General features: G+C 44.0%; 1 protein-coding gene across 1 annotated transcript; it reads right to left on the minus strand.

The window, feature by feature from the left end:
- Positions 1–5,646: 5,646 nt before the first annotated feature.
- ATMIN (ATM interactor) lies at positions 5,647–16,990 on the minus strand. Its single transcript, XM_039461997.2, has 4 exons — positions 16,624–16,990; positions 11,666–11,791; positions 10,705–10,904; positions 5,647–9,677 (listed from the first exon to the last, which is right to left on the minus strand). The coding sequence occupies exons 1-4, from the start codon at positions 16,954–16,956 to the stop codon at positions 7,865–7,867; spliced, it is 2,472 nt and encodes an 823-aa protein (XP_039317931.2). The 5' UTR covers positions 16,957–16,990; the 3' UTR covers positions 5,647–7,864.
- Positions 16,991–17,092: the final 102 nt, after the last annotated feature.

Raw genomic sequence — 17,092 nt, forward strand, 5'->3', positions numbered from 1 at the left:
GTGGCATGTGCCTGTAGTCCCAGCTACTCAGGAGGCTGAGGCAGAAGAATTGCTTGAACCCAGGTGGCAGAGGTTGCAGTGAGCTGAGATTGGGCCACTGCACTCCAGCCTGGGCAACAGAGCAAGACTGTATCTCAAAAGTACATACATACATAAAATTCATGTCATTTAACAAATTAGAGCCATTTAGAGTTGAGCATATGAAGGCATATATGCTGTCCCCTCCTAGTTGTCAAATCTACTCAATGCCACTTCAACATGCTTCAGAGGACAACACACATAAATATATTATGAGAGACAAACTGCATCCCTAGACTGCCAAAAGTGACATAACCCTTCTCTTTCTTTTTAAAAATTATTTAAATTTTCTTTTTTTAAAATTTTAGAACTCACAGTCTAATAAACATTTTAGACTTGGGGGTACGTGGGCATGTTTGTTATGTGGGTATATTGTGTGATGCTGAGGTTTGGGCTTCTGCTGATCCCATCACCCAAATAGTGAACATAGTGCCCAGTAGGTCAGTTTTCAACCCTTGTTCTTCTCACCTCCCCACTTTTAGAGTCCCTAGTGTCTCTTGTTCTCATCTTTACCTCTGCATGTACCCAGGGTTTACCTCCCACTTATAAATAAGAACATGCGGAATTTGGTTTTTCTGTTTTTGTGTTTGTTAAGGATAATGGCATCTAGCTGCATCTATGTTGCTCTAAAGCACATGATCTTGTTCTTTTTTATGGTTGCATAGTATTCCATTGTATATATGTACCACATTTTAGAAATCCAGGCTGGGCGTGGTGGCTCACACCTATAATCCCAGCACTTGGGAGGCTGAGGTTGGTGGATCATTTGAGATCAGGAGTTCGAGGCTAGCTTGGCCAACATGGTGAAAACCCATCTCTTCCAAAAATAAAAAAACTATCCAAGCATGGTGGTACACCCCTGTAATTCTGGCTACTTGGGAGGCTGAGGCATGAGAAGCACTTGAACCCAGGAGGCAGAGGTGCTGCACTCTAGCCTGGCTGATAGAGTGAGACTCCATCTCAAAAAAAGAGAAAAGAAATTCATTCTACCATCGATGGGCACCTAGGTTGATTTCCATGTCTTTGCTATTGTGAATTGTGCTGTGGTAAACATACGCGTACATCTGTATCTTTGGGACAATGCTTTGTTTTCCTTTAGGTATAGACCCACTAACAGGATTGCTGAGTTGAATTCTATTTTTAGTTCACTAAGAAATCTCTGGGATAACATGGGGAGAAATGCCAGATAGAGATGACAGAGGGATGGAGGCAGCAAACCACATTGTCATGTATGTACCTATGCCACAATCCTGCATGATCTGCACAGGTACCCCAGAACCTAAAGTAGAATACTACACACACACACACACACACACACACACACACACACACACATATATAAGAAAAAAAGAAAAAATATCAACTGCTTCCCACAAGGGCTGAACTAATTTACATTCCCCCTAACAGTGTATAAGTGTTCCCTTTTCTGTGCAAAGTTGCTAACATCTGTTATTTTTTGACTTTTTAGTAATAGCCATTGTGGTTAAAAGAAACGAAACTTGAAATGACTTTGATCTTACATTTGTTAAGATTTATTTTGTGGCCTAACACATGATATGTCTTGGGAAGCGTTTCATATGCTGATGAGAAAAATGTGTATTCTGCAGTTTTTTGGAGGAATGTTCTGTCATTGTCTGTGAGGTTCATTTGGTCTGTTGTGCAGTTTACTGTTTGTTGATTTTTCTGGATGACTGGTCCATTGCCAAAGGTAGAGTGCTGGAATCCCCTATTATTGTTGTATGGCAGTCTATTTCTCCCTACAGATATTTACTTAATAATTAGATAATATTTATAGTAATATTTGCTTTATACGTGTGGGTGTTCTGGTGTTGGTTGAATATATATTTAAAATTGTTATATAATGACTGTATCTCTTTTTGCAGTTTTGACTTAAAGTCTATGTTATCTGATGCAAGTATAGCTAGTCATGTTCTCTTTTGGTTTCAGTTTGGATGGGATCACGTTGCCCATCCTTCCACATTAGTTTGTGTGTGACCTTGCATGTTAAGTGAGTCTCTTGTAGGCAGTATATATAGTTGGGTCTTGTTGCAGGTTTTATTTTCTAAATCCATTCAGTCACTCTATATCTTTAATTGGAGAATTTAATGAATTTACATTTAAGGTTATTATTGATAGGTAAGACTTACTCCTGGTATTTTAAAAGTTATTTTCTGGTTTACATATCCTTTGTCCTTTTCTTCCTCTTTTGTTGTGTTAATGGTTTTCTGCAGTGCTAAACTTGGATACCTTTGTCTTTCTCATTTGTGTATTTGATGTAATTTTTGTGTGTGTGGTTACTAAGATGCTTACATGAAAACTCTTATAGTTACAGTAGACTTTTTTAAAGTTGATAAAAACTTTGGTCCTGTACAGATACTCATAGAAAAAATGTTTGCCCTTCCCCCAACAATTTATAATTTTGTCTTAATTTACATCTTTTTATATTGTGTATTCCTTAACAATGTATTGTAGCCATAGTTATTATTCATACTGGAGATCTCACTTACATGCCACCATTAGAGTAATGGTACATTCTGAATTTGATTATGAATTTACCTCTACCAGTGAGTTTTATACTGTCATATGTTTTCATATGACACACAAAATGATGAAAGTAATTATCATCCTTTTACTTTTGGTTGAAGTACTTCAATAGCATTTCTTGTAAGGCCAGACTAATGGTGATGAATTTCTTCAGCTTTTGCTTGTCTGAAATATACTTTATTTTACTCTCATTTCTAAAAGACAGGGTACAGTGTTCTTGCGTGTCAGTTTTTGGAACATTGACGGTATCATTCCATTCTTTCCTGGCTGTTTCTGCTGAGAAATCTGTTGATAGTGTAATGGAGAGTCCCTTATATATGATTTCATGCTTTTCTCTTGCTGCTTTTAAAACCCTGTGTCTTTGACATTTTACAGTTTGATTATAATGTGCCTCTGAAAGGACCTCTTTGGGTTGAATCTATTTGGGATTCTTGGAGTGTCGTGGATCTGGATGTCCATATCTCTTCCAGGACTTGGGAAATTTTCAGCTATTATTTCATTAAATAAGCTTTCTGTGCCTTTCTCCATTTCTCTCTGAAAATCTCATAATGTGAATATCTGTTCACTTAATGATGTCCCCATAAGTCTTGTTGACTTTCTGCACTCTTTCTCATTCTCTCTTTATTCTTTTTTTTTTTTTTTTTTTTTTGAGACGGAGTTTCGCTCTTGTTACCCAGGCTGGAGTGCAATGGCGCAATCTCGGCTCACCGCAACCTCCGCCTCCTGGGCTCAGGCAATTCTCCTGCCTCAGCCTCCTGAGTAGCTGGGATTACAGGTACGTGCCACCATGCCCGGCTAATTTTTGTATTTTTAGTAGAGACGGGGTTTCACCATGTTGACCAGGATGGTCTTGATCTCTCGACCTCGTGATCCACCCACCTCGGCCTCCCAAAGTGCTGGGATTACAGGCTTGAGCCACCGCGCCCGGCCTCTCTCTTTATTCTTATTGAAGTTGTTATTTCAGTAGAGCTGTCTTCAAGTTCAGAAATTCTTTTTTTTTTTTTTTTTTTTTTTGTTCTGGCTGGGTGCAGTGGCTCATGCCTATAATCCCAGCATTTTGGGAGGCTGAGGCAGACAGATCACCTGAGGTCAGGGGTTCAAGACCAGACTGGCCAACATGGTTAAACCTCCTTTCTACTAAAAATACAAAAATTAGCCAGGTGAGGTGGCAAACATCTGTAATCCAAGATATTCAGGAGGCTGAGGCAGGATCACTTGAACCCAGGAGGTGGAAGTTGCAGTGAATCAAGATGGTATCAGTGTTTTCCAGCCTGGGTGACAGAGGGCGACTCTGTCTCAAAAAAAAAAAAAAAAAAAAAAAAAGAAAGAAAGAAATTATTTTTTTTTCTGTTTGATCTAGTCTGTTGTTGAAGTTGTCAATGGTATTTTTTATTTCATTCGTTGAATTCTTCAGATCCAAGATGTCTGTTTGGGTTCTTTTTTTAAAAATATCAATCTCTCTTGAATTTCTTATTCAGATCAAGAATTATTTTGCTTACCTGTACTCTCTGTGTCTTGTTGGTTTTCCTCAAGATAATTATTTTGAATTCCTTTTCAAGAAATTCATAAATTTCTATCTAACTTGGGGGTCAGTTATTGGAGAATTATTGTGTTTCTCTGGTGGTGTCATATTTGCTTTTTCATGCTTCTTGTGTCCCTTTGTTGATTCCTATGCAGCTGATTTTCCAGTTCTATAGAGTTGCTTTCATAGGGAAAGGTTTCAACATGCAGACGGGGCCTAACCATCAGTTGGGTAAGGCACATTGGCTTTGGTTCTGCATGGGTATAGTAGTAGTGTGGTCTCCATTCAGGTTCTTCAGCTGTAATCAATGTCAGCAATGCCTGCGAGGGCCTCAATGGCCTAGGCTGCAGGAGATTGTGTGGCTGCCATACCAGGTGGGATATGGCTCCTCTGTGGAGGAGGTACCAGGCTTTTTGCATGCTGAGGGGATGGATGCGAGGCTGATCTACTGGCTTGAGCTTGGCTTCCCTGCAGAGCAATACTGCCTTTTCTCTTGGAGGCAGGACACTGCATGGGCTTGGGTGCTAGGGTCATGGCTGTTCTGCTAGCCTAGGTTCTGAGTAGTTGAGTTCAGGACTGTGCTGCCACCGGGATGGGTAAGATGGAGCACCACTCAGGCAGCTTGTTCCCAAGGAGCAGGGAGCTGTAGCACCTCATCTGGGGGATGCTGCACTACTGTGTGTGAACATGGTGTCATGACGGCAGAGCCTCAGGGATGGAGAGGCCATGGTTACTGTCCCTCATAGCAGGATGCTATCAGTGGGTCCAATTTGAAAATGGTGCCATGCTGTGGCAGCTTGGGTCACCTTCTTCTCTGCAGTAATGCAGCCATGTCAACTCAGGCAACTTTCTAAACCAGGCTCAGGGTGGCCTGAGAGAGCTGCAGGGTTCTCCAGCAGCAAAGACCACAGTGTCTGTGGTGGTAATGGGACCTGGTGGCGACCTTCTGCCTTCCTCTTCCCCAGACAGAAATCCGTCTTGGTTCTGAGCTGATCCTGACTGAGGAGGTGGGCTGGCAGAACAGGGTCTTTCAATCCCTTCTCTCTGTGGCCATTGGAGTCTCCGTGTGTCACAGGTTCTCCACCACTCCCCTGACATACTCCAGTATTTTCTTTTTTGTTGGCTGTTTTGAGACGAGTCTCACTCTGCCACCCAGGATGGAGTGTGGTGTTGCAATCTCAGCTTACTGCAACCTCTGCCTCCTGAGCTCAAGAGTCTCCTGCCACAGTCTCCCGAGTAGCTGGGATTACAGGTGCGTGCCACCACACCTGGCTAATTGTTGTATTTTTAGTAGAGATGGGGTTTCACCATATTGGGCAGGCTCATCTCAAACTCCTGACCTCAGGTGATCCACCTGCCTCAGCCTCCCAAAGTGTGGGGATTACAGGTGTGAGCCTGAGTATGATGAAATAGTCATTTTATCATATGGCTTTCAGAAGACAATGAGTTTGTGAAATGGCAATAAAATGACATGAGTAGGTTCAGGAATTCACAAGAAAAGATAGAATTCTGGCTTCTCTTTAATCATTAAATTTCAGTTTTTACAAATAATTCAGGTTTAGGTTTTTGAGGGGGAAACAGTTTTTGTATTATTACATGCTGTTTTTTCTGTAAATAACTCTTGACTAGATTTACAAACATTGTCACAAACACAGAAAAAATTTTAAGCCATAGATCACTGCATTTATATTTACAACAAAGCCATAAACATGCATTTCCCCTTCATTAGGACTTAAATAGATGCTTGAATATTAAGGCAGTGACGATTCTAAAATGTAATGAAATTCTGAGTTAAGGCTTTATGTTTGTTTTGAAATCCATACTCATAGGCAACTGTGACCAAAGCAAACTCTTACCTACTGGGTGGAGTTCATCTGCCCAGGATATGTTCTTTACCAGCACTTCTTTTCTTTTGTAACAAATGTATGGGATAGGAATTAGTAGCAAAACCATCAATAATGAATCATTAGTCACCTTAGTAGGTTTTATTTTGAGGATTTAGCTTTCAGTAACACAGGCATGTGCCACAGAAAGCAGCATTTGTGTGTGTGTGTGTGTGTGTGTGTGTGTGAATGCAGACAACTTACAGGCTGCATTATTCCTACTTGACTGGAAGTTAGCCAGCAATTAAGAATCCAGGATCTCCTAAATACAGAAAATCCCCAAAGCATACTTGATCATGCTCTCACCTCAAAACACAGAAAATGTTCCTGATTACTGAAGCAATAGGTCTTCACTTTCTTTGTATTCTTTGAAGACTGTTTGGTATTCTCTTTAAAAACAACAAAAAAAATGCAGAATACCATATTTTAGATGAATCTATCCTATAATTGTTAGCCTCAAGGCACAAGTAATATCCTTGCTAGACCAATATCTATCTTATTCAAGGAAAAGATGAACGGTGAATACAACAAAAATTCAACTTTAAAATAATTGTAGATTACACTCCTGCCCTATCAAACTCAGTAGTACTAAGTGCAAAGTATTGAAACCTAATGGGGGATGCCCTTTTCTCTTCCCACTTTTTTATTTTTTAATGTTTAGAGTGACAAAACTCAGATCCAGCCTGTGGGTGCACTTTGGGAAACAGCTCCAGAGCCCCCCACTCTGGCCTACTGTGCAGAGCAGAAAGGATATTAATAGGGTATACCCCTAAATGAAGTAATAGGCGTATTTCCACAACTCTCTGTTCCCATCTTTTGGATATCTTATCCTTTTAGCAGGAACACTACACTAAGTGCTTTTTTTTTTTTTTTTTTGAGATAGGGTCTTGCCCTGTTACCCAGGTTAGAGTACAGTGCCATGATCATGGCTCACTGCAGCCTCAACCTCAAGTGATCCTCTCACCTCAGCCTCCCAAGGAACTGGGATCACAGATGCATACCACTATGCCTGGCTAATTAAATTTTTTTTTTTTTCTAGAGACACTGTCTCCCTAGGTTGCCCAAGCTGTTGAACTCCGGAACTCAAGTGATCCTCTCGCTTCAGCCTCCTAAAGTGCTGGGATTAGAGGGGTGAGCCACCATGCCTGGCCTGCTGCTCTTTGCCTTGCCAGTAATTTTACATCATAACCCTTGTGTGTAAAGTGCTCAACAGTAGCTCATGTAGGGCAGAGGTGGCACTGATTACATGAAAACTGCTTAAAAAGCTAAACAGCTATAGTTTTCCTTGGTGTCTTTAAATCAGTAAAGAGGTGCCAGAGCTGATGAAGGTACAGGCAGCAGGAGTCCAAGAGCGTGGAAGCACTACTGCTTAAATCTACGGTGGCAGCATCAGGTTTCTTTAGTTATTAGTAACAGAAGTCAGGAATTTCTAACAAGCACTGTCAAAGATATTGGGTGCAACGTAAGTTAAGTACATTACACTTTGACGAAAATGTTTTAGAAGATTTGAGAAATTTGTACCCTTGAACCTGGTAAGCTTGGCTTCAGCTAAATGGCTATGTATATTTTATAGATGTGAAATATGTCTTTTAAATATGAAAAGACTAGCTGTGAAAGGGCAAATGTAAGCAACACAAAAACAGTTTAGATCAACATCTCACATTTTATAACAGACTCACATTTATACACAAATTTCATGTTTACAAGTACAAAAGGCAAAGAAGCTTAAGCAACTGCATCATCGACTACATTCAATAGAATACTGCTGTCCCCATTCTGTAGTTGAATCCAGAGGAAATGGTAGATGCCGTATCACAAGTGGACTCCACTTTTGGTCTTAGAAGGTGGAGGCTGTGTGTGGTTCAGCAGAGGTCTGGGTTTCTACAGAGCTCAACTGAGACTCCATTGTGTTCCAGGCCAGATCAGCTAGAAGAAAGTCGTCCATTGCTGTTTGAGTTTCATTGCTGGTGAAGAACAAGCTCCCCAGGGTTTCAAACCCAGAACTCATGGTCTGTGTTTCTGTACTGTTCAACTGAACTTTGCTTTCTAGAGCAGGTATATTTTTAGCAGCGGAGATTCCTTCAGTTTGGGTCTCTGTGTCAGATGAATCAGTACTCATGGAAAAGCTGGAGTGTTTCAGAATACTTCCCAGAGGCAGATGAGGGCTGCTGTCTAAGAAGAAGTTTAAGTCTGTCTGTGTCTGTGTGTCAAACATCTCAAGGCCTAAGAAGTTAGAATTTCCCCTACACCCGTACGACTGAGCAGAGGTATCGGCCAGTAGGAAGTCCGTTTGAGTCTCTATGTCCAGTGACTCCAAGACTGGCTCAGGGTTCATGGTGCTAAGTTCACTCTCTTCAGTTTGAGTCTGGATATTTGAGGCTGAAAAGAACTCTTCAATGTCAAAATCAATTCCAGGATTCTGGGCTGGGCCAGATGGAAGCTGCGTGTCAGGTCCAGGATTTGTGTCAGACAAAAGACTACGATGATCCAGTGTCTGAGCAGGCAGATTACTTGACAAGATGTTTTCCAGATCACAGAATAAATCCATGGTTTGGGTCTGATTATCTGTCATGTTCTGTGAAGGAAGCATACTATTCTGTGCACCGAAGTTTATAATTGGTGCAGATTTCTCAATAACTTGATTTAAAGCCTTAGGGTCATTCTGAGGTAACAAACTATGAGTTACTGTCTCTGCTACTAAATTGTTACTTATAATGTTACCTGTAGCAACATTATATGATGAATGAACACTCTCAAAAATGTCTCCACACATAGCAGCTTGGTCCATCTGTACATGGTCATCCGTTGGATTTTGTATCCCACTGGTTTGAGTTTCTCTGGAGACCCCACCTGACTGGAAACAGGGGTCAATAAATGCATCAGTCTGAGCGGCTATAGAGGAAGTTACCTTAGAGCTGGGCAAAAATGTCTGAGTGTGAACACTAATGGGAAGAGACACTTGAGAATCAAACGACAAATCAGTTTGGGAACAAGATGACACAGAGGAATCAGTGCTGGCCCACTGTGCAGAAGGTATAAAGTTGTTTTGTGAGGCATAAGACAGATCTGTCTGCACATTGATGGAAGAAATGCTGTTCTTTTGACACGTGTTCCCTAGTTCTTGTAAAGGAGCCGATGGACTTTTACCCAAGTTCACTTGAACGCCTGTGCTTATGGGCTCAAGAGCAACAGGATGAGCAGTTCTGAAAAGAGGTAGGCTTTCCTTAAGAGAGCAAGCCTCTGAATCTAGGCCAAGGATCAGGGTTCCTACTGACAAGGGCAGCAAGTGCACAGCCCCTGTGGCAGAGCCCTGATCCACACCTATCACCACGGGCTGGGCTGGGGAGTCGGCTGTAGGCACGAAGACAGGCATGAGAGAAAACTGCATCACTGGTAGTTTAACCAAAGCCACTTTTGGTTTTGGTAAAAGCAACTTCTGAGGATATCTTGGTGGTGTTGTAAGAGTCTGCTTTTCAGTGTTAGAGCCACAGGAGTCTTCAAAAGATGGTTCTAGCTTTATTTCTGAAGCTTCTAGTTCTTGCGTGTCTGGTCTAGGGACCGGCTGGTTGTTCGATGATTCAATGGTCTTATTGGATACCTTCTGGTTTTGCAAGCAGTTTTCCATTTTCCTTTTTTTACTAGGCGGATCCCTGAAAACAATGACAGAGCAAAGAAGAAACCTTAAAATACAGCTTTCTTTGACCATGACACTGTATCTTCACTTACAAATGTCATTTCCCACATTTATGGTAGCGGTCATATTCAACCTAGACAAGATAAATCCCTTCTTTTGTAACTCTGGGAATTGGACCTCTTATGGCACGTGGATGTTCAGAAACACACACACAGGGAAGGAGGAAGCATACGTTTTTCTTGGTTAAGCTCTAAGTACTAGAACTCAACTCAGCTCCTTAAGCCAACAGAAGCTAAAAGACTTACTTAATGCAAGTTTTCGCATTTTTTTCTTTTTTTTTTTTTTTTTTGAGATGGAGTTTCGCTCTTGTTACCCAGGCTGGAGTGCAATGGCGTGATCTCGGCTCACCGCAACCTCCGCCTCCTGGGTTCAGGCAATTCTCCTGCCTCAGCCTCCTGAGTAGCTGGGATTACAGGCACACGCCACCATGCCCAGCTAATTTTTTGTGTAGAGACGGGGTTTCACCATGTTGACCAGGATGGTCTCGATCTCTTGACCTCGTGATCCACCCGCCTCGGCCTCCCAAAGTGCTGGGATTACAGGCTTGAGCCACCGCGCCCGGCCATTTTTTTCTTTTTTAAAAAATAATTTAAGGTAAGTTTTCTCATTTCTAAGGCAGGAAGCTACCACACCAAATGTAAATTTGAACTTCAAATGAAGTACAGTTTCATGATACAACTGACTCTTTGGCAGTCTGGTTCCCTCTAATAGAAAATTCTGGCAGTTGAGATTTTCAAATGGAAATAACAAGGGACTCTCAAAGGAGGGTAGCAGGAAAAAATAGGAGGAACAATTGGGTCAAGATTTCAGGCCCAGACATGGGTTACTTGCAAGATCTGCTGCCATGTTCAGAAGCTTCCTTCTTCCACGTCACATGTTTCCTAAGATTCCTTTTTTCTCCCCACACCACTGGGTCTCCCGATGTTTCATCTGAAATGCTTCCCAGAGCTACTGACTTGTGTGTCATCATCTCTTTCTTTCACCTGTGTTCTGCAGGGATCTCGTGGCCAGTTCGGTAGATGTGAGACTGCAGTGCCGTTCTACTGGCGTAGGGACAGCCACATGTGCACCGGAAGGTCTTGCCACAGTCCTCTGCGTGTCTTTTCAAGTCCCATTCTGTACCATACGAATTGCTGCACTTACTACATTTGTGCTTCTTCTCAGCATGCATTTTCATAAAGTGCTATCAAGGACACAGAAGGGACTAAGATGAAAAACAGCAACTGATCAAAGCATTTCCAAAACCATCATCGCACCCACGTTAACAATGATTTTACCCTGTTAATATAAATCACATATAAAATATAGCAGTCCAAGTCAGGAATCTAAAAGCAGGCACACTGCAGTGTATTCTGTATTTGCCGCCTCTTGTTGCTTTTGCTTTGTGAAAAGTGAGCAGATTGTTTTGGAAACAGTCTACGGACTCCAGCATTTACACTCTGATCTGTAAGTGCAATGCTAGGACACCCTCCAGCTGACCCTCGGGGGAACATTTCAGGTGCCAATCTCTTCTGGTTCTGAATCACCTCTTGTCCCAGTCACTGGGGCCCTCCCTCCTAAGATAGCGGCCTCCAAAACTCTTCTTTTACTGGATTCTGCAGGTTCCCATTCCCCTGGGAGAACAGTTCCTTTGTGTCTGTGTGCTCTGCCCTTGGAGGTATGCAGACTCACACAGGAGATCTGACAGCACATATTTTCACATTCTTTGCTGAACTGGTCTCCTCTCTCTCTGAACCCACTTCTAGACATATTCCCTCCAGACCATGCCGCATTTCCGTCCACTTGTGTGACAGCACACTCAGGTTTATACCAAGTGGGAGACGTGTGGGCAGCTCCTCTTACACGCAGCTTTCTATTCGATTCTGTAGTTATGTTTGCTAAATAATCAGAATGCACAATAGGTTTATAGCATCTGCATCTCATCCTCAGGGAAGTATACAATACCTGTTTTACGAGAGAAAACTGAGAAAATGGTCTGTCAGGGCCTCTGGGGCAGCCTTCAATTGGACAACAGTAGAATTTCGGTACAGTTTTCAAATCTTTTCTTATTGTTGGATTGACTATACCATCCTGCAAAAGGAATATTAAATAGTTATTTCAAAAACCAACACAGTAGGCTGGAATGGAAACAGGAATGATTGAAAACGGGCACATTCTGTGAAATACTTTGAATTAACTTAGAGTTTCTCCATCTAGTGTTATCAGTAAGAGAAAAAGTGCATGAGTGTGTTTGAGTAGATTAAATAAAATGCGGGTAGAATACTAAGCAAGACTCTAAAATACTGCATTCATTTGACGGTTACTGAATTATTCTTAGTCAATTTATATTCCAGGGAGATGTCCCCCTTATATAATCCTAGGCTGTCAAATGCTCCATGAAACCACCGACTGGGATCACAACAAGATCCCTGCTCATTTGGAACACGTGGTCAGTGATGCTGTCATCCTGTCATTATCCCCCCCACCTCCCTCACGCGGGGGTAGCGTGCGCTCTCATCGCTGAATGCCTTTTACTACCGCCTGTCCTCTCCATTCTCAGTGCCCCTCCCTTCAGCTCCTCCTGACTATTTATGTGGAATTTGTCGTTAGCCTCTTAATCTAAAGTCTAGACATTCAGTCTCTTTTTCATTCATACTTTTTCAGATTCTCCTAAGAATAGCTTCGGTTACGTCATTATCTTGCTCAAACGTTTTCAGCAGCACCCCAATACTATTCAAGTGCAAACTTGTTGAGCTTGGGATCCAAGTCCCTTCATCCATAGCTTTAAACTACGTTCTCTTCTCTCATTACACCTAAGAGAACTCATTCTAATTTCCCACACCTTTTCATCGGCAGGGATTTATTTGTATCTTCTATTGCCTTTGGGAATGTTTTGAACAGAATAAATGTTCAGTAAAAACTGGCGGCATTATACTGAATCTGTTCAATGGCCATCTAGGCCAAAAACTATCACGCCTGGGGAAGAGACCACTAAAGACAGTCAAAGTGGATGTGAACAGGTTCATTGTCATGGCAACAACCTGACACCATCATGCTCCTGCTTTCTGAGAACCCAACACCCCATTTCTCCCCTGCACAGCAGTTCCGCTCCCACCCACACCCGCTGCTTTTGGGGTCTTCTTCCCATTTCTGTTAGAGAGTATGCTCAAGGGCAGGATGGCTGAGGAGATGAGAAATGGCGCTGGCACAGTAAAATGGAAACGCACTGAGAAAGTGGTGGTTTTATTCTGAAGTTCTACGTACATTCAGGAATAAAATGTACTAGACTTTTTGCGTCTTTTGGGCGCATAACTGAAAAAGATGTACACAAAAATATTTCATGTTTATGAAAGATTTTAAGTTAAAGACCTTGAAAAAGAACCTATGAGAGGAAACAATCCAGTTAACAAGACAGAAAGAAAATATACAAGAGGAAAAAGGAAGGACACAGCTGTAGAGGGTGAAAAGAAAGGACTGTAAGAACTGTAGCAAAAACTAGGAGAAACTGTCACTGTAGTACTCTAGCACCCACCTGACTGCCTTCTGAGAAAGCGTCCAAGAAGGAAACGTTTGCTTTGTCATCTTATTCTAAATTTACAATTAGAAATCTTCGCACAATATAGTCTATCGAGCAACTTGGAACCTTTCTTTAAAAGATTTCTGGCAAATCACTAAAAGCGAACCTCTGGATTGAAAATGACACAAAGCCCTTCAAGCCATGTTTTACAAATATAAATGCTGCTTGATAAGAGGTTCTTTAAGCGCCCGCCTCTCCCCTCCACCGCTTTCGTGCACAGGAACAACATAATCTCTAGCAATAAAAAAGTGTCTTCTTACTTCCACTCTTCCTGCCCCTGAATCATCACAGCTTTCATTTCTCCATCAATGCCACCGTACACAAGGCTGAGCTAGATTTCTGGATTTCCTTACAGGACATGGAATATGGCCATATACCGTAAGCACCCACATCAAACCAGAAGATGGCACATACTCTACAGCCTGCCATCCAGTTCCTCATTCTCACTCATTGTCGCTCGGAAGGGCTTGCTCACCATTTATGTTAAGGGAAGATTTGGTTGGGGGTAGGGTGTTTCGTGAAGAAAGATTAGAACAAAATAATTACTATACAGCAACTAGTGGGGAGGGGAAGAAAATATAATCTAGAAAATATATAAATAATGAAAGAAATTATGCAAGCAACTGTAACCAAGACAGTGGAAATTTCCACTGAGTGTAAGAAAACCTGCCAATGAGATATACTCAGGGCAGAAAGCAGGTGGAGTCTCTCATCAACACAGCTCTTAAAACCTAAGATAGCTTCCCAGCTGGGCTTCCTCCCTGTTCCTTGTCCTTACCCTTTCCTCCTTCCAGTACTTTGAAAATAGGTATCAATAATAATGTTTGAGGCCCAGCACAGTGGCTCATGCCTATAATCCCAGTACTTTGGGAGGCGAGGCAGGTGGATAATGTGAGATCGGGAGTTCAAGACCAGCCTGGCCAACATGGTGAAACCCCATCTCTACTAAAAATACAAAAATCAGCTGGGCGTGGTGGTGTGCACCTGTAATCCCAGCTACTCGGGAGGCTGAGGTAGGAGACTAGCTTGAACCTGGGAGGTGGAGGTTGCAGTGATCCAAGATGGAGCCACTGCTCTCCAGCCCGGATGACAGAGTGAAAGTTTGTCTCAAACAAAACAAAATAAAAATCCCAACAGAATGAGAAACAAACCTACTGTATACTAACCAGTCCTGAAAAGTAAATGGTGTCTTCAGTTCAACAGATGTTGACCAGGGTCTTTAAAGAGCTAGAGCTCCTAACAGCAATTTCACAGAAAGGACAAAAAGAAACTATAAAAATAATTAATCCACCTAAGTTATGATTAAAAAAGGGTTTAGGCCAGGTGTGGTGGCTCGCGCCTGTAATCCCCGCACTTTGAAAGGCAGAGGCAGGTGGATCACTTGAGGTCAGAAGTTGGAGAACAGGCTGGCTAACATGGTGAAACGCTTTCTCTACTAAAAATGCAACACAAAATCAGCTGCGTGTGGTGGCAAGCACCTGTAATCCCAGCTACTCAGGAGGCTAAGGCAGAATTGCTTGAACCTGTGAGACAGAGGTTACGGTGAGTCCGGATTGTGCCATTGCACTCCAGCCTGGGCGACAGAGCAAGACTCTGTCTCGAAAACAAAAACAACAACCAAAAAGGATCTAAAATGTAGTATGAAAACCAAACAACAGATTGAAAGCCATTCCCAGAGTTACACTTGTGTACTGAAAAAAACCCAGAGCTTTTCGGTACAACAATTCAGCCCCACCTACAGGGCCTTCCTCAGCATCCCTCTTGTACATTTCCTGACTGGCTCCCTGATCTTCTTTTGAGAATGCTGTTGCATCTCGGTTTAGATGATGGTAAAAGCGGATCACCCTTCATGGGCGACACATCTGTCCTACTAGAGACTACAATTTCAGGGTTTTTGCTGTTAAATTCTTATCAGAAGTCTGACTACAGTGAACTTTCCAAGGAGGATTCACCTGATGGGCAGACAGAACATGCAATACTCTGGGTACTCTAAATTGACTCCCGACCATCAAAAGCTACATATTCACAGAACTGCTTTCAATGACTCGTGCTTTTGAATACTGTCACCGCTGGCCTAGAGTGGTGGAAGGAAACTTGCCATTGTAATGACTGAGAGATTATGACTTAATAGGTCCGGGGTGGGGCTGGACGTCTGGATTTTTAATATGCTTGTCACAGATGTGTCCTAATTGTGAAAATGACCGCCCCTTTTTGCATAACGTGGAGGAACTGAACTGACTGTTGTCATGGTGTTCTGCATCCCCTCTTAAAGAAGAGCTACAGGGGCAATTTCCCTTAGGTCTCAATCCTGAGCTGATCTTACCAACACCATGAAACTGATGGTGTTTAGAGCAAAACCGAAGGCTGCTTTAAAACATCTTTTTATTCCTTTTTTTTTTTTTTTTTTGAGACGGAGTTTCGCTCTTGTTACCCAGGCTGGAGTGCAATGGCGCGATCTCGGCTCACCGCAACCTCCGCCTCCTGGGTTCAGGCAATTCTCCTGCCTCAGCCTCCTGAGTAGCTGGGATTACAGGCACGCGCCACCATGCCCAGCTAATTTCTTGTATTTTTAGTAGAGACGGGGTTTCACCATGTTGACCAGGATGGTCTCGATCTCTCGACCTCGTGATCCACCCACCTCGGCCTCCCAGAGTGCTGGGATTACAGGGGTGAGCCACCGCGCCCGGCCACATCTTTTTATTCTTAATCGACACAGTAATTATTGCTACTGAGGGGGTGCAGTGTGCAGCATGAATGCACATATACATTGCATAGTGATCAAGTCAGTGTATTTAACATGTCCTTGACCTCAAACATACTGTCTCTTGGTGACGAGAACATTCAAAACCCTGTCTTCTAGTTATTTTGGCACATACAGTCCACTGGGCAGGACCTAAGGGCGGTATTGCGGGTGTGGTGGCAAGCACAGGGCTTCGCAACCAGAGGCCCGGGTTTAAAGCTCCGCATCACCTAGGTTGCATAATCTGTTTCTCATTAATATAATGGAGACCATGCGTCCTCCGCCAAGATGCCATGAGAACTCATGAGTAAAAACGTCTAAAATGCCTGGGCCGGCGCCCGGCACGACACTCGGGGCCAGCAAACCAGGGAACCGGCGCAAGTGGCTGACCCCGGGCTCCTGGCTCTTCCTCCCCGCCGGAGGCCGCGCCTGCAGGGCCCGCCGCGAGGGTTCGAGAGACACCTGCAGCCGGGGCGGACAGAGGCCGGCGGGGCAGCGGCGGCGCGCAGGGCGCTTGTGCCCCACAGGTCGGGCTTGCGCGCCGGCGCTGGGCGCTTTGTTGGAGCCAGGCCCCGCAGCCCGAGCCGCCGGCCGCGTCGGGCTCACCTGCAGGCGGTGGCTCTTGACCAGGTGCATGTTGAGCGCGGGGCTGTTGGGCAGGATCTTGCCGCACCCGCGCACGGTGCACAGGATGTTGGTCCGCACGGCCCGGGACAGCTCGCTCACCGACGGCTGGATCAGTTCCCCCGGCGGCAGCGCGGCGGCCGAGGACTGCTGCGTCGCCCCCGCGGGTCGCGGCCGGCTGCCCCTCAGTCGGGGTCCCGGGGGCACCCACGGGCCCGAGGCGGCGGCGGCGGCTCCTCTTTTGGCCGCGGGGACGGCCCGGGTACCCGACGTCAGAGCCGAGGACCCCGCCGCCGCCGCCTCCGAGGCCGCCATGGCTCCCGCACGGCCGCCGGACCCAGCTCGCAGGCCCCGCCCCCCTGCAGCCACTTCCGGCAGGAGGCGGAGCCGCAGGCTCATTAGCATCCGGCGGGCCCAGGTGGCCGCGGCGCCCCCTGCCGGCTGCAGAGGG

Source organism: Saimiri boliviensis, chromosome 1 (genome assembly GCF_048565385.1).
Source record: "Saimiri boliviensis isolate mSaiBol1 chromosome 1, mSaiBol1.pri, whole genome shotgun sequence".
Taxonomy (NCBI): domain Eukaryota; kingdom Metazoa; phylum Chordata; class Mammalia; order Primates; family Cebidae; genus Saimiri; species Saimiri boliviensis.

Bases quoted from the DNA above. Each gene is read 5' to 3' on its own strand.
- ATMIN (XM_039461997.2), bottom strand. From the start codon at position 16,956: ATGGCGGCCTCGGAGGCGGCGGCGGCGGGGTCCTCGGCTCTGACGTCG. The intron at 11,792-16,623 runs GTGAGCCCGACG...TTCCTTTTGCAG, and splicing joins TCAAGAGCCACCGCCTGCAG to GATGGTATAGTCAATCCAAC. The intron at 9,678-10,704 runs GTGAAAGAAAGA...CATTGTTTTCAG, and splicing joins GAGATCCCTGCAGAACACAG to GGATCCGCCTAGTAAAAAAA.